Genomic DNA, 18,789 nt, shown 5'->3' on the forward strand with positions numbered 1-18,789 from the left:
ATAAGTGTATGCTATGTCTCCATACCTTCTCTTGACCAGAATCCTACAAATTGAAGATTGTATAAAATGCTGGCAAACATTTCAGTCACAATAGCTCTTTTGCAAACCATGTACGGTGCCTTTGTAATATTGCTCTACAGTGGATTAAACTAACACTTTCAATAATGATATTCTAGGTAATTAGTATGGTGTATATTTAGACAGCTTGGAATTCACCTATTGGACCTCCTTCAGTCTATAATAGAAAGCTGGGGAGTGACAGGTTTCTGACCTGCTGTTCGTCTTGCTGACAGCTCTACAATTTGTAGTGCCACGGTGTGTCTGCTAATTCTCAGTCAAAGTCATCTTACCAGGAAAGTTTGAGGTTTTGATCTAAATCAGCAACACTTCTGAGTTAGAACCAGCTTACGTAAAGAGCCCTAAATTATTGATGGAGCACATGAGAGAGGGGAGATGCAGGAGCAAACTGTTTGAGATCCTGTATTTATGCTGGGTATGCACACATCCATCAGCTTCAGATGAAACCATTGTGGTCAAGCTTCTTTTAATAAGATTCAAGTGATGCAATAATTTGGTCATTGACAAGTCAGAAAAAGAAACGCTGCTACTTGTGAAGTAATTTTTATAGCTTTATTCATACAATTGAATAGATTTGATTTTGCTTGATATATCTTTCTATATAATTGTTTGACTTCAAAAAAACTTTATATTCTGTATCATGTGGCAGTTTATTTCACTTTGATTTTTATCCATATTTGACATTCTGCTTTTCTTCCTTCAGTTTAGTATAGTACTTGTGACTCTCTCTCTCTATAAAATGTCCACAGTGACTCAAGTATGCATGTTTGGCTTTGTTTAGTGGATTTATAAACCTTCCATACTTAGACTTGCTGCTTTCTCCATATACTCAGTGATGCAGTTAAATTAATGGCCAGGAATTTCACCTTTTCTGCAAATAAATACTTATAACAATGGTTTCAATTCATTTTGTGATTATCTTAATGTTTGAGACCATTTGAATAGTATTAAGAGGACAAACAATAGTCAGGGTAGAATGCGATCATAGTCAGATTGCCACTCCACTCCTATTCTTTTTAGGACTGAATTCCAGATTTCTAGTAGGCACTGCTGATCCTGACTCCTTCGGAAATATGGAGCATACATGAAAGCAAGCAGTTCTTCATTTTGTATGATGGTTGGGCAATGGTAAATTACTTCCCATTTGCAGCCATCAGTGTGCCATGTTCTATGTTTTAAATGTTCAACATTAGACTCAGCCATTCTTTACATTTTAACCATTTCACAGAAACAAAATGTAGGTTATGGTGCCATGTGGGCAAAGTGGAAGGGGAATAGGATCGAGGAGGGTAAGGCACCAGGATTGGTGTGTGTGTGTGTGTGTGTGTGTGTGTGTGTGTTAGTTACACCAGTCCTGCAGAGGGGATGGGGGTGAATGTTGGTTGTGATGTTGTGTCTTGAGGAGATGGAATGGGCTGGGATGGCTTGGACTTGTGCTGGCTGCAGCACGAAGTGGGAATTATGAGATCCAGCAAGGAGTTCCAGTGGTGTTTGGTATCATGCAGATTATGGATGAACCAGTTGTTTGTAGTTTTGGGTTGGCTGCCAGATATCTGGTGATGAGAAGTTGAGGGAAGGTGTAGATGGGTACTGTACTGATGGTGAGTTTGAGTGTCAATTTAATGATTACCTATGAATTAGACAAGGTTTTTAATCCTCATACTTTTCCTAGATAATTATTGGCTTAACTGAACATGAATTCTCCAAATTCTCTGACTTTAATGGATTTTTTTCAGAGGATTTGAGATACAATAATTTCCCATTGGAATCTTCAATTTCCTGAGCAGTCCCGATTAGAGTTGTCGGAATATCTATGCCAATTTGTCTCACCAGCAAATCCTCACAAAAAGTTGTGCTTGTGTTCCTGATCATTGCAACTCCAAGTTCAGCATTGATTTCTATGGAAATCAATGTTAAAACTGGAGATGGCTTCTGTAGGACCTTCAGGAGCATAAAAAAAGTTGAAACCTGTGTCTTGTCAGTTGAAATGCCAAACATTAAATGACTGTGTTCTTACATTAGTAAATGAAATAACTATTAATGTAAAATAAATTTGAAAATAAAAGTAAGTTGTAATATTCTGCTTAAAACCTCCTGTAGTGGAGCCCAGTATGTCACTGCCAGGGAGTCTGTTGGGGGTTTTTGTGCTTATGGGAAACGAGGTTGAAACTAATCTTGCAGTGCTCAGCAAGAATTCCAGTCCCATAACTTTCTGATCTTAACGGAAAACAGCACACTGTTCAGAGCAATTTTAAATAGAGACTCCCAGTATTACCCTTCACATATTGATGTCTCTCAAGTCACCCTGAAATCTCTGTGCTGTTTAGAATCTTCATTTTTCTAGCTTATCTGCCTAGGTATAACTGCTTATTCTATTGACTCTGTTTTTGATGCCATATATATGCTAACAGAGACATGCAAGAATATTTGCAGTGTATTTTGGCATCTTTATTGCAACAGTACTTTGGATTCTCATCCAGTTCACTTCAGCCCTCTCTGATCAACCCATGCCACTCTTTTCCTATGGCATCCTATCACCAGGGTGGGCGTGGGCATGACGTGGAATGGTGGACTGGCATAGGATGCTGTCTTAAGGAAGTCCTGTTGCATAAAGACACTAGTTTCACTACAAGAATCTTCAGTATGCACTATCTGTGTGATACTGTGTCGCGATTTACCATGGTTACTCCCTCCCCTGTGTTTTCTACTAATGAGACTAAGAATGATAATGCCACTCCGAACACTAGCAGCTCCAAATAGCATTTTGTACGTGTACTTGATTGATTCATCATCTCTGGACAATAGCCTGAAACTTCCTAATTGTCTCCATTGTAGGCAATCCTTCACATAAAGATGGAGCAGCTCAAGGACAAGCTCTGCCGTAGCTTCTCCGAGCACCCATGCGTAAACAAATGTATTCGTGTCATCCAGCAAATACTGCTTTTTTTCAACAGTCTTTTATGCTAGAAACTTAATTTTGTTTGATGTCATGAAAACACCTTGGTGCGATTTCTCATGGAGGTTGCAGGTGAGGCGAGTAATGCAAAAGAGCTAGAACAGCTTATAATGGAAACCCTGAATTTTGCTGGAATCAACATTCCCTTTACCACTTCACCCCAACTTTGTAACTTTGATATGTAGTTCATCAAACTCTGAGGGCATGTTTATTTCTATGGGCATTGGACAGCTGGTTTGTGATGCAGAGTGATGCCAACAGTGCATGTTCAATTCCTGTATTGGCTGACGTCACCATGAAGGCCTTGCTTTTTCAAATTTTCTCTTGCCTGAGGTATGGTGACCTTCAGGTAAAACTCACCACTAGTCATCTTTCTCTAACGAAAGAGTGGCCTCTGGGGCTGTGATGACTTAATTTTATACCTTAAGTATCTTGAGATATTTCACTAATCTAGAAGTATTATGCAAATTTTTTTATCTGTCAGTTTAACATTGAGAGCAAGTATCTTATTTTTTTACATAAGCTCCTTAGAATTATGAAAGAAGACTGGCCGACTGGGCCTGTTCTTGTGCTGTATGTTTGTACGATTTATTAAGTCCAATTCAGAATAAGACCCTACAACAGAACAGCAATGTGCTAAAACAAAGTGCAACTCTGTTCCCTGTGAAACATCATTTTCAGAATTGTTGAGCTCTTGCTCCCCAAAGGAAAGTTGACTGTATTGTTTATAAATGGGGAAGCAGCTGACTTGGCAGGCTATAATATTTACCCAATGTTGTAATACGTTATCAGGAAAGAGCAACCATGTGACAATGTTTGGAAGGTGTAAAGTAGCTGATGTACTGTATATTTGTTGAGGCTGTCAAGTGTCTTTTTGTCAAAGGCCCACTTAATGGCCAGTTTGGTGAATGTAATCAACCGACTAGTGAACTCCTTGCACAACTAACATAACAGCAGGACTATCAGGAGTTGATTGTCAAGAAATCAGAGGACATTTAAACCTACTGAGCAAATGTTTGTCAAAGATTGTCAGGTTCTCACAGGATTGAAAGAATTGTATATAATTTTTAAAATGCTTATAGGCGTAATGATGGTAAGAAGAAGAGCAGCAAAGAATTTGGGGTTACTCCAGTTTTTGTTTTGCTTGCCAGATATGTGCACGTTAAAGCTATTGCATGTTTCTTTTAAATGCCTGGTGGGATGAGGTACTTCTTCCACTTTTGGACATCTACTGTCCAAATGAAGTGTAACACAAATCAGAGCTGTTCAGTTCTCCTCTGCTTTGAGTGTTTTAGTGGCGGCTTTTGAAGGCCAGTCCTTACTGCACCATATTCCACCTCCATATAAGCATGCTTTAGGACCGGAGTGAGATTGCAGCTTTGATGCAATGTTATGAGCATTTTGTCAATCTTTTGCTCTAGGCCTGTGAGTTAGACTGTTCAGTTCTTTCCTGATGTAATTGAAGACTCTGCCAAGCATTTTACCATGACTCCAACGACTCTGTCTGTCTGTCTTGCAATCACTTATTAGGTGTGCAGTATGAGTGGGATTGCCAGGTAAAAACTGAAATGAATATTTTTAACTTGAATCAAAAGTTCTTAAATTACTTGCTGATTTTTATACTAGTAAAATATTTTAACCGAGCAACAATTTTGCATTGAATAGGGGTGCAGATGAGATGATTTTTACAGCAGCTTGTTAGTTAATTGCATTGAAATCTTTTGACCACAAATTTTAATTATCAATGATTCTCCCTTCACGTCATGTAGGATGTAGACATTTTCTAGCCGTTGAGTTCTGACAGGTACCCTTCTTTTGTAACCACTTCCAATTAGGACTGTGCATGTCAGTGAGTTATTCCACCAGTGGAGCTGCATCCCAACTGAAGTTAACGTTTTGAGAAGCTACCACTTGGAGTGAGAACCTTGGCAAACATCCTACGTGGTTTGACTTGAGTCTACGTTCCTGAACCCTCAAAAGTTGAAGTAGACTTCTTACGGGAGTTGTATGTAGGGTCGCAGCTTAACTACTATGACAGATTACACAAGTTGCTCAGAATTGTGATTTTGTGAATAATTCTCCAAAACTGAAATGATGAGTAGCATGAATCATTGTATCATTTGCTGTAGCTCAATTTACAGTGCTATTGCATCTGCTTCAGAAGTTGTGTTAAGGTCTCTCCCATTTATCCTTCACAAATTTGAGATAATCAAAAGCTCTACTACATGTCTTCTAACTCACACCAACTCCTATTCATTTTTATTATGCTATATTTGTTGACCAATATACGCTCCTGATTGAACCAAGTCTTAATTTTAAAATTCTCCTCAAGACATGATCCTACTTTCCTGTAGCCCAATAACCCTCCAAAATATCTACACTGATAGTGTGGCCTTTTGCATCCCTGAATTTTAATCACACCACTCATCATGGATATAACTGCAGCTTTTGGGCTCAAAACTCTATTTGTCCCTTCGGACTCTCCATCTTTCATTCTGGCCATTGTCACCTTATGTAGATTGGTGAATAATTTTGCTTTGTAACACTCCTGTGAAGCTCCTGGAGTAGTTTTATTATTTTAGAAGTGTACAAAAATATAAATTCTGTTCTGGCAATTTCAAAAAGATTGAATGTTGTTTCTTAGCCAGGCAGTGAAGGTGAAAACAGAGCCTAAGCTTTATGCAGGTAATATGTTTGTTTCTAGAGGTGCATGATATTGCATTATCATGTAGCTGCAGTCCTATAGCCTGCTCAAAAGCAAAATGGAAGCCCTTTTTAATATTACTACTTGAATACAATTAATCCCAGTTGACAATAGTTAATGTGTGTGGTTCTGGACTGAAATTTTTACTCTTAAAATATTTTATTGTTCACAAATGATTTAAGATTTTTCACCTCAATCATCACCAAGTAGTAATACTAAAAGTATAAACTTAAGCATTTAAAATATTTTAAAAACGGTATGACAGTCTTGTATCAAAACCTAAATGTATTGGGTATTGAAAAGTAAAAATGTTTTCATTTGTTGCATAAAAACCCATTTACTATGTGCAATGAACCAGAACCAATGGAAAAGATTGCACATGCCAGTTTGATTAGAATGTGTGTGGTATTGACAGTAGTGAGTGTTGCTTTATGTGAGGAGAAACAATCCTTGTAGTTATTGCCCATTTTCATAGATGATTTATGTATCCAAAGCCACTTCCTGTTTTGCATCATCCATCAGTTATGTTCTCCTCATCCAGGCTTGACTGTTTCAACATAAGTGCAAGCAACGTTTGCTGGAGACCTGAAATAAAACCTTGCTGGCGAAACCCAACAGGTCTAGCAGCATCTGTGGAAGTACTGGTAATGTTTTGAGTCCAATATGATGACTTTTCTGAAATCTGACATGCTGATAAAAAATGGGTAGGGGCAGGAAGAAGCAAAAGGGAAGTTTAGGGAAAGATTTGAGGGAGATGGGCATCAAAGGTGTTATAGAATCAAAAGTCCAAGAAACGGTAATGATTCTGGAGGAGACAAATTAATGAGGCAAAAAAAGTGTTGGCCACAGAGTAAAGATCAGCTCTGACCAAAAGCAAAGCCATGAAAGCAAGATGATGATGTAAAAAAGGGTGTGGGATTCCTTGGTTGAGGATAAAGGAAGACATGTTGATGGAAGTACTGTTGTGTCTCATTTGACATGACAGATGGAGCAACTGGGAGAATGGAAGTTGTGAACAAGAAGCAGGTTGTGAGGAAGTACAGTCGAGGGACCTCTGGAAGTTGGTAGTTTTGAAATGAATATTAATGGACAATCAATCTCTTACATAAAAAGTTAGGGAAGGGAAGACAAGACTCAGATGGACCACGGTGAAGGTAACTGAAAGGTAGAAATTAAAGCAAAATTAACAAATGTTTCTAGGTCTGCAACAAGAGCAGGAGGTGGCAATTGGCCATGATATAGTCATTTTACTGGAAAGATAGTTGACTAGATCTGGTGACCTGACTAGATCTGGAGCATAGAATATTCCAGTACTCTCCTGTCAGACCTTCCATAAGCTTAATTCATTCCAAACTCCTGCTAACTGTGAACTTACCTCATTTATCCTTCTTGTCCTTGCTGACTTGCACTGATTTCAGACTTCTGAAATTTAAACACCTTGATGATCTAATTTCATCCCTATGGTTAATACCATATTCAGCCTTACAGTCTTTTGGTGTCTTATGTGTTCTCACTCGCCTGTCCAGTGTTACTGACCATGCATTCAGCTGTCCAGATTCTAACTCCATTACCTCATTTCCTCAACACACTCAGACATGTTGACTGAACATCCTCCCATTTTATTCTAACAATTCTGTTACCCACCCAACTTTATAGTTGCCCAACTAATATCACCTTTGGCTTAACAGCAATTGTTGTTTGGTTTTTCTCTATGAAGCACCTTGGGGAATTTTTTTCTGCATTAAAGTTCTTATACAAATAGCTGCTCCCTCTGCCCTGCTAACTCAGCAGGGGAGGTGTCAGGATGTGATCTGATAAAGTTTGGGATTTCCTGACCTAACTAATGCTGAGTGTGAAGCTCATCTACTTTATGTATTTAAAAAATCCTGTTTAAATATTTTTGCTTCATTTCTGTCTTCACTTCTGGCACAATTCCATGGCTGAGTGAATGTGCTATAACAAGTCACATGCTGGGACACTGCAGTACAAATTTTTCTCTGTTAAGGTTATCAGCATATTTGTGTGTTGTGCTGTGTCCCCTTCAGTGCTACCATGCTATATGCAAAATGATAGATGAGTTGCAGCTGCATATAGCTATATAGGAATTTGATTAGTTAATCCACAGCACCAAAGTACCTTGTTGTACATCACTTTTTCCTTTGTGCATTTCAGTGAAAGACTATAGTGGGGGAAAGGAATGGCTGTATGTAAATTTGCTGATGCTTGCATCTATCAGAAAATTACATTACAAGAAGCAAAAATGTGTAATTTGCACATAATGAACTAGTTCTGCCAGAAATATGTGCACACTTTGTGGATTTGCTTTTTTCTGGAAACAGCCTGAATCCAGTAAATAATATACTTTTTTATTGCTTTAATTCTGTAGTTTATTTTGTGTAAAATGCTTATTCAGGCAGGATTTTGCTTGGAAGTGTTTCCTATTCTTTTAAGTGGTAAATATTACAATTGACAACATCACAGAACCATGGTTCATGCGAATGTTATTACCTCTTCACCTGATCAGGTGTTGTGTAGCATGAAGGATCTGCATATGCCTTTAATTAAAATTGTTTGGTTCAGTGAGACAAACCCATCACAAGTGTGGAAAATTTGTTTGAATCTAATACATTTTTTCCCATCAGTAGAAAGTATTGAAATCTACTTTTCTGTTTTGAGGCGCATGGCTCCTCCAATATGAGAAGAGCTACTGACTATGAACAATGCTGAAAGCTGCTTTCATGGGGGATGCAGGTACACTGCTTTATAATGTGAATCCAGGCTGGTGTTTAGCCTCTGTGGTGCCAGTATTAAGGTTATACTAAGCAGAGCTCAGAGTGGTTTTATTGTGGGGAAGATGCCTAGCAAGTGTTTGTGATTAGGCAGATTTTGGTGAACTAAGAGAGAAAGCAGGCAGGGGCTTAAAATGGTAACCTGGATTATTTCTAGTGCTGCCTGCTAATGAGCATAGAGATAGGAGGATAGAGCAGATGGTTATGTAGCTGAGGATGTAAGAGGGAGATCCTGGAATATTGGACCTCATTCTGGGGGAGATGGAACCTATTGGACAGGTAGCACCCAAACATGGATTAGTATCTTGCTAATGGGAAGTGGTTAAAATAACTTAATAGGGATGCAAACCCAGTGGTAAGATTAGAGAGAAAAAAAACAAAGTTCACAAAGATTGGAGAAGCTGATAATATGGAATAATGAAAGATACAACGCATCAAGGACAATTAAGTTCATTGTGAATGTGTACCAGTATACAGTTCTTGATAAATAAGGTGGATGAGCTGCAACTGCATTTAATTATATGGGAATTTGGTGTTGTATATTAATCTTTCACGGAAATGCTTGAAGGAAAAAAATCATAGAACTGATCAGAATAATGGCTTCACAAAAATTTTGGATACTTGGTTGGTGCCCACAAGCTTGAATGCTTTATAAAGGTCACAGAAGGTATGTACAGGTAAGGAAGGCCATTCATTCTGTCCAGCTCAGCCTTACATAAAATGGTAGAGCTGTAGGTCGCAGTGGCTAAACGTATCGCATGATTGTTGTGCTTTATTTGGTTGAGATTAGAAATTCCAGAGACAAAGGAACCAATTTTGGCCAGGCCTAAACTGGGGAGGTAATGGCCTAGTGGTATTATTATTAGACTTGTTAATCTGGAGAACCAGGTAATGTTCTGGGGGCTTGGATTTGAATCCTGCCATAGCAAATGGTGGAATTTGAATTCAATATAAAGGATCTGGAAACAAAATTCTAATGATGACCATGAAGCCATTGTTGATTGTCAGAAAGGTTCACTAAAGTCCTTTAGGGAAGGACCAACCACCTGATGAAGGAGCAGCGCTTCGAAAGCCAGTGCTTTCGAACAAACCTGTTGGACTATAACCTGGTGCTGTGTGATTTTTACCTTTGTACACCCCAGTCCAACACTGGCACCTCTGTATCATTTGGTGGCATTCCCAAAGTAAGATGGCTAGATTTGCTAAAGTCAGGAAACCCTGACGTTAAAAAACATGCAGAAGCTACCGTACCAGTTTTAGTGATTCTTAAAATTATTATTTCATGAAGGTTGCTATCTGTGTGAAAGCTGCATGTCCGCCTACTAAATTCAGTGACCAAAAGTAAACAATTACTACATTTGTCAGTTTATAATTCATGAAAATCCATCTTGGGATACTCCCACCCTCCACTCTAGTCACTCCTAACTCGACTGAATGCAGACAGTCTTGTTAATGTTAGCACTGGCTCCAAAGTACAATAGCTGAGCTGTTCAGTAAAATGACAACTTTATGGACCAAAATTGCTGGTAAAGTGTGGCCATAAACTCTTAGCTAGCATTCTTGTACTTAGGCTTGGAAACATGAAACACCAGCTGGCTCACCAGGGCTAGACAGGATTTGTCTGTGGGTAGCACTTACAACAGTGTAAGCCATTTTTGAGGATTTTAATTTAAACAACAAATGAAATTTCATCCCCTGATCCTTTTCATTAAACGCTGAGAAAGCATTTGTTAAATGTGTTTCCTTTCAGAGCTCATAATTATTATTTTTGGTTTAGGCACAGAGTGGTCGATTGCAAGTCTCTGTCTGTGATTTCCCATTCTTGGTTGAACTGTCTGAGAAAGCAGAAAGCAGAGTCTTATTACATTGCCACAAGTGTTGAGGAGTAAAGGAGCCATTTTAAACTGAGATTAGTAGCCAAATGCCCCTGGCTGTTTTGGTTCCAGTCTTGTATTAATGTAAACAAAAGTAGAAATTGCTGGAACAACTTGGGTCAGACAGCTTCTGTGGTGTTCTGGGTGGAATACATTTTTGTCAGCATTGTAAAGGTTCGAGATTTTAGGTTTTAAGCGAATACTGGGATAGGAAAAGATGGGCAGAAAGAACAAAAGGGGAAGGTCTGTGATCAGGTAGAAGATATGAGAGAGTGCAGAGCAAAAAGGGAGGGTGATAAATCAACAAAAAAATTGTGTAAATGGGAAAATCTGAATTATTACCAAAAGCTTTTACCTGAAAATATGGGAACAGAAGTTATGATTTGAAATTATTGAAACGTGTGGAATCCAGAAAGCTGCAAAGTGTCTGACTGAATAATAAGGTGATGTTCTGACTTGTATTGAACATGATCTTCCCTGTGCCTCCACTTCTTGCCTTCAAACAACTGCCAAACCTTAAACAGACCATTGTTCGCAGCAAGCTACCCAGCTTTCAGGGCAGCATCGACCACACCACCACAGAACCCTGCCAATGCAACCTCTGCAGAACATGTCAGATCATCGACACGGATGCTACCATCATACGTGGGAACACCCCCCACCACTACCATCACGTACACGACAGGTACTCGTTACGCAGCCAATCTTATACATTGCAGGCAAGGATGCCAAGGCATGCTACATTGGTTGTCATAGCATCTGCATGGTCTCACCAATGAATGTACACTGCACAACGATCAACGTGCAGGGGGTTCCTTTCCATTGGGGGAGCAGTTTGGTGTTCTATGACATTCAGCCTCTGATCTTCAGGTGAGGCTCCTCAAAGGCAGACTTCAAGATATACAAAGCACTGAGCAGAGGCTGATAGCTAAGTTCCGTATCCATGAGGATTGCCTCAACTGTGATCTTGGGTTCATGTCACACTATAGGTAACCCCCACCACATTACATAGTTCCATACACACAGATGCATACTTACATAGACCCTCTCTCACGCAAACACTATCACATCCATTCTCTGTCATATATACATGAGCATGCGTACATACAGTTGTGTCCTCTCAAATGCAGGAGTGCACTCTGTCTCTTTCCCCCACCCTAAACACACACACGTTATTTCATTCAAGATTCTTCTCTGTCAAAAAATTAAAAAGCTGAAGTCAGGTTTTAGAACATAGCCAGATTTGAAGCAGGACCTCACACCTAAAATGCATTGTCTAACCTAAAATGTCAGCTCTTATATGTTGATAAAACCTTTGATTATTTAGGGACAAAGACTTGAATAGAAACTTGATTTTGCATTTTAATCAGCAGTCTACTTCCTAACTGACTAAAGGATTCAACAAGGACAGCTACTTTAAAATTTGTTAACTTTTTTGCTTATAAATATTGTGTTTTTTTACCTCTTTATCATATCACACCTGAGGAAGCAGCTGAGCTCTGAAAGGCAATTTCAAATAAACCTACTGAACTATAACCTGGTGGTGTTTGATTTTTGACCTTGTCCACTGAGTCTAACTCCGGCATTTCCACATGGTTGGAAGAGTGTCAGAGACTATGGTCAACGTTGGGGAGAGGTGAGTTTTTTTTCCCGATTCTGATGGAAGGTCACTGAACTGAAAGCATAACTCTTTATCCCTCATTTGCGTGAGCTCCAGTGATTTGTCCTTTAAAATATTTCCATGTTCCTCAATAATTTTGCTTTTGCTTTTGGGTTGCTAGCAGTTTAGGAAAGGATCAAGCCTGTTCTTGCATCAAGTGTCACTTTTTAAATTTGCTTTAGAAACTTAATTGTAAATCATTAGTTATCAAGCCAATACATTGGTCATTTTCCTATTACACTTTGGTCTTTGAGGCTCAGTTTGAAGTACTGTTTCTTGATGTAAGAGTTTGATAACATCGCCACTAGGATTTTGGATTTAAATTTGCCACATAAAACATCCAGTAGTGGTTGTCTGTGAACAATGTTATTTAGATTATGAGAATCCTACATGATGTACGTACCAAGACCTGATGCATACAATAAGAACTGCTTTATTGATTTATATACCCACTGGAATTGTATCCTGGATAAGTGACCATTATCCGTCAACACTTTCTTTGTATTTGACACAACATGGATGTTCGTGTTCGTATAAAGGCAATAATTGAATGCTGATTTGGTACTGTGTGCTTCAATGTTTTCCCAAGTATTCTAGTTTTCAAGATAATGAATGTTTCTGTTAAATTTGGATTGCAAAATATAGCTTTAGTATTAAAACAAAATCTGAAAATTTACATTTATAACAGTGTTAAAAATAGATGGCAGGTCAGCCAGCATCTGGAAAGACTTTAAGTACACAAAGTTTTATGCTAGAAATGTAAAACCATTGTCGTTGAAAAAACATATTTCATAAATTGTTGTGTTACTATCATGGCATTTCAGAAGGATACCCATTTAAGTGGGAACATTAAATCAGTATTCTTTTGGATTGTCTTGATGAGTGCAACAGGAAATATTTGATGAAATATGTCCTTTTCCAGCAATACTGATGATGTTCTCCACAATCAAATGACTATTTGTATAGCTAAACTGTTCGCTTCTACCTAGTGGACCTATCACATTGGATAATGCCTTGTAACAGAAGTGGCTAATGTTTGTAGTCAGAACTACTTATTTTATTTACCTTGAAGTCCACACATGCATTTTAATACATACTATTGAATTCCCTGCAATGGAGAGGCTAGCTGCAGAGTGTAAATATAAATATAAAAATAAGAATGGAATATAATTTAGACAATTTAGAATCACTGGCATCATGCTCTAGCTTGGAGTTTGAACATCCCAATTGTGATGTCCTTTGATGTCTATACGTAATTGCACACTTTTTGAAATCTGCTAGGGAGGATGTTCAGGTCTCGGGTTGACACATGAGAAGAAGACTCTGTTGTTTCAACGATCTGCAGTGGAATTTATAAAATCAGCCCAGTATGTCTGTAGTCATGCTAGCTCTTCATCAGGCGCTGTGAACATAATTCAATTTTTCTGTACATTTCCTATTTCTTAGATTACTTTTCAAGTAGTTATTTAATCCTTTTGAATGTGTCTGGTTAAATGATTCTTCTATTTTCTTTCTTCTTATGATATACTGAAGTTGTCCTATAACTGAGTTAATAAGTGGAAATTATTTTTCACTGTACACAGTGAAGCTGTTTAAAATCTTGAAGCCTCTAGTTGCAGTGGAAATTATTCTAATTTTTCAAGCTTTTCTTCATGACAACAACCTCTTTCCTGGAATGATTCCAAATATTTGCTGTACACTTTTTGCAGCTCTGGTACTTATTTTCCTGTAATGGGTGGTCAGAACTGCATGCTATATTTTACCAGTGGCCTAAGGAATGTGTTACGTTCTTCTTTTTCTAGGGTGTAGGTTTGCTCGCTGAGCTGTAGGTTTGATATCCAGATGTTTCATTACCTGGGTTGGTAACATCATCAGTGACGACCTCCAAGTGAAGCGAAGCTGTTGTCTCCTGCTTTCTATTTATATCTTTCTCCTGGATGGGGTTCCTGGGGTTTGTGGTGATGTCATTTCCTGTTCGTTTTCTGAGGGCTTGATAGATAGCATCTAGATCTACGTGCTTATTTATGGCTATGAGGGAGAGAGGGTCATGTCTTTTTGTGGCTAGCTGGTGTTCATGTATAGCCCTCATAGCCCTACACGCAGATGAAAAAAACCACCATTTCGACTGGGACAACACATCTATCCTGGGACAGGCTAAGCAAAGACCTGCCAGAGAATTCCTAGAGGCCTGGCACTCCAACCACAACGCCATAAACAAGCACATAGATCTAGATGCCATCTATCAACCCCTCAGAAAACGAACAGGAAATGACATCACCATGAACCCCATCCAGAAGAAAGATATAAATAGAAAGCAGGAGACAACAGCTTCGCTTCACTTGGAGGTCGCCACTGATGATGTTACCTAGCCAGGTAATGAAATGTCTGGATATCAAACCTACAGCTCAGCGAGCAAACCTACGCCCTAAACCTCAACCTGAGCTACAAACCTTCACAAATTATCTTTTTCTACTTCGTACCTCTGTTCATAACAACCAGCACCCCACTTAACCCTGGATTGCAAATAGAAACAGGGTGGAAGTGGCTACTGCAGATGCTGGAGATTAGAGTCAAGATGAGAGTGGTGCTGGAAAAGCACAGCAGGCCAGACAGCATCCGAGCAGCAGGAAAATCGAAGTTTCGGGCAAAAGCCTGATGACCTGCTGTGTTTTTCCATCACCACTCTAATCTTGACTGCAAGTAGAAACAGTCAATCATTTAAAAGATCTAAATATCTGTGCTCATCTTCTCTCCAGTCTACTCATTAGAGGTGTGTTAAACTTTCTTTAGTAGGTATTTTGCTGCAAAATGTATGCTTATCTGCATTTAGTCCTTTTTGCCAGCTATCTGCTTGCACTGTTATCTGCTGTTTTCTTGCAACTTCTTCCAATAATCTATTATTTATGATATCACATGATCTAAAACAAACTTTAATTATATACTGATGCTGCTTTATGTGGGTATGATTTTGTTGGCATCTAGGGTTCTTAATTTTCAGGTTTTTCTTGTATGTTTCTTCTTAGGATGTGGGCAGGCCGATCTCTGTCCATGTAAAAAATGAGGTCTGCAGATGCTGGAGATCACAGCTGCAAATGTGTTGCTGGTCAAAGCACAGCAGGTTAGGCAGCATCTCAGGAATAGAGAATTCGACGTTTCGAGCATAAGCCCTTCATCAGGAATAAGCAACACATTTGCAGCTGTGATCTCTGTCCATCTCTAACTGTCCATGAGAAAGTTGGGTGGGCTAAAATGGAGTCACATTGGAAAATAATTTGTGAAGCACTGTTGAAGTTCTTTCCTTCACTTCACATGTACGTAATCCAGCAAGATCACATCCTATTCTCTGTCATAGACTTCATCCTTTATTGCATTCATTAACTGCATTGAATGCTGAAATGCTCAGGGTAACTCTGGTGATTTGACATGAATACATTGACCCACAGATTTGGTGCAAAGAGAAGGTAAACAATGGGACGATTAATGCTTCGAGTCACTTGAAGTTTAGTAAGTCTACCTAATTGATGTGCCGAACTGTATTTGCATTCATAAAAAAAAATTATAATTACATGATTCCTGGTCAGAAACATTTTTTTCAGATACCCTTTGGCCATTAATTTTCAAACTTTTATTTTTGACCACTTCAGTTCTGATTTCATTTCAATTTTTAGTATTTCTAATGTTTCAATTTTTTCAGATTGTTAATCTGTTAATTTTAATTAAATTGGATTATCTTCACTTGTATCAAGAAAGGCTTAGAATGTAATGCGAAAGTCTGGTAGTCGATTTGTTTTTCTCTCTGTGCATAACAGGATGTTACCAAATTTGCTTTTTGTTTTGTTTGCTTCCCTCCCCCAGAAGCTAGAGAAGCATGCCCACTTCTTAAAGTAAGCCCCTAGTTCATACCACCAGACTGCCTGCTCATTTGACTTCCTTATAAACAATTAAGGGATAAATGTAGGGGTATGGGTGGGTTGCGCTTCGGCGGGTCGGTGTGGACTTGTTGGGCCGAAGGGCCTGTTTCCACACTGTAAGTCTAATCTAATCTAATTTACTTTACTCTTTTTATTACCATGTTCCTGCAAACAGTGACTCAGACTTCAGATGCAGTGCTGTAAAGTGAAAATGGTGATATTACTGTCTGCGGAGAGGTCTAGAGACCTGGCCTTTGCTGTTTGCTCACATAGATTGGAAATGCTGTTTTTCACTTGCTGACTTGACCTGTACGGACTTTGTCTTTGTTTGGTGACTATAAAATGAAGTTGACTGCCTGGCCCGTAGATGAAAGCTCAATCGCATAATTTCTCCACTCATTGTTTTCTTGTACCTCGACCTCCTTTTCTCAACAAGTAACTTTTTTTTTACCCCTACCCTTGCAGCCTCACCGCCAGATATGTGGATTTCATGGATGTCTTTCATTACTAAGATTAAGGCTGTTTGTTCACTTATTTCTGCTACCATCTGGATTGCATTTAAAAATGTTTGAGGACCAATAACTAGTAAATAAGTGCTATAATTTATGGGCAATTCAGTGCTGATAATCAATTGTGCTACTTTGTACAGAACCTGATAGCATCACAGCAACGTCAAGTATTCCTGTTGTATTTTCAATTCTGATGGTATTTGAAATTCGCTTTTGACAAGCTATGACAGTGACTTCTATTTCACTGGCTTCACCGTGAACTTGCTTTGTGAATTGCACAAGTATAAAAGCAAAAAGAGCAATTACTGAAAATCTGAAATAGAAAATACCAAAAATACTTCATGAATTAGTCATGGAGGAAGGGAGGAAGATTTATCTATGGGATATGTCAGCAGAATTGTGCAAGTATAGTGAAAATGCAAATGGATGTAATGGATATGGATGGAGCATTTAGATGACATGTTTTAGTAGATCCTGGGAAGTTGAAAGTGCAATGGTTTTGCTAGTTGTGCAATGAGGACCACACTAAATTAAGAAAATAGCAGCATGCTTGACTTTTGATGGGTATTATTTAAAGTTTGGTAAATTACCCCTTTGTGTCTTAGTTCAGTGAATTGCTTTGTAGACAGATATATATTAACCTTGATCTTGTAGCTAAATAACTTAGTTTAATATCCTATCCAGATAGTTTATTATCTATTTGTTCCCCTCATCCCTTGCTAACCCTTTTTCTCTTTTTCCTTTCAGATGCATGTTTCGTTTTCCCAGCACTGTGATAAAGATTACTTTTACATCGCTTTACAGTAAGCAGGAGGTGAAGGAGGAGCAGCCACCATCTCCCATCCACCCACTCCGCCCACAGATCTCACCACTCAAAATTAACATTCCTGATCCTAATATTGAGCTGGTCAGTCCTATCCCCTCACCCACTGGTACTATCAGGTAGGAGCCAAACGCTGAAGATTTTATTTGTGTTGACTTCAATGACAGTGTGCCACAGTGTGTTCCAGTTGCTAGTCTTACAGCATGGAAGAGATTTGCTATTGGGGTATTAAGGCGATGCCTGTGATCTGATTTTCAGAAGGTCTAATTTTCAGAATGGCCTAGTCTACTCTGAGAAGGTCATGTAACCGTACCAGAATTGGAGTTACAAAATTCTGTTAGTATCTTCTGTGGCAGAACATTGATGGGGTAACTGTGTATGTTGGTTCTCTATTAAAGTTAGAGATTCTTATTCTGTCTAATTCTTATAAAACAACATAAACTTGAGAACATTATTAATGGAATGAACTATATGGTTTGGTTAATTTTAAGCAAGCGTTTTTGGAAAAGCTGTAGAGATGATTATTTTGTCATGCTACTTGTTGTATGACTGAAACCCTTTCCTATTATGAGTAAGGATTAACTTGCATACCCACCTTTTTCATTAGCTCAGTGAAGACGATAACTTTGGTACCACTCTGCACAATGTGTAGGTTGGGTGCGGACAAGCTTCAAAGGTTGATTCTTGGGGACATTTTTTCTCCCCAGTGGTGTTGGAGTTTTGGGTTGAGTTGTGAGGATTTCTTTCCTCAAAAGGATATTATCACAGTGAGAGTAAGGACTATAAAATAAACAGCCAACATAATGAATGTTGATTTGAAATGGATTAAAAATAATTTGAAGTAAAAGTAGACACCAAGAACATGAGAAAAAAATGGAATTAAAATGGGTTGACATAATTTTTGAAATTTTATTTTTAAGATGGTTGCAACAGAATGAGGCAGGTGCAGCAAATTGTACTTGAGAATAGAACAGAGTGTTGAATACAGACCCTGTTAAAATTAACCAGGAACCTTTTGTGAGTTACATGTTCTCCTATAATGATGAGAATCTCAGGCAGAAATAGCTTACATATGTTTTTGTAGGTATAGGTTACAAGATTGGACAAATTTGATTTGATCAACTTTTAAAAAGCTAATTGAAGTGCAAAAGGCGCAGTGGACATAAAAGAAGCTTTTTTAAATAGGTGGCTGAGGTGGAAAGAGATTTGTTAGCTCGTTAAAGTGGATAGAGCGACGGGAGGCATGCTGTGAGGCTTGAGTGAGTATAAAATAATTGAAGCATGCAATCTTGAAAGACTTTCTTGAAAGATCTTCCATGATCTCCAAACTTGCAGTAATTTCAGTGTTGGTAAATTTTATTGTTAGAGCTATGGGTGTATCTTGCTATTAACTATTGACTGTAAAGAAATGGTGAAAGTGCTGGCATTGACTGTGGAAGCAGTGATTCCATAGTCAATGCCATTGATCAGGTAAGATTTGCAAAA

The 18,789-nt window shown here is 38.5% G+C and overlaps 1 protein-coding gene across 1 annotated transcript in view; it reads left to right on the plus strand.

Annotated features, from left to right (window-relative positions):
• The window catches only part of foxk1 (forkhead box K1), a 133,754-nt gene that overhangs the window by 32,088 nt on the left and 82,877 nt on the right, over positions 1-18,789 (plus strand). Inside the window, exon 2 of the mRNA XM_060840825.1 lies at positions 17,229-17,423. Coding sequence (XP_060696808.1) covers positions 17,229-17,423 — 195 coding nt within the window. The remainder of the gene's footprint in view (positions 1-17,228; positions 17,424-18,789) is intronic.

Source organism: Hemiscyllium ocellatum, chromosome 20, assembly GCF_020745735.1.
Source record: "Hemiscyllium ocellatum isolate sHemOce1 chromosome 20, sHemOce1.pat.X.cur, whole genome shotgun sequence".
NCBI classification, from domain to species: Eukaryota; Metazoa; Chordata; class Chondrichthyes; order Orectolobiformes; family Hemiscylliidae; genus Hemiscyllium; species Hemiscyllium ocellatum.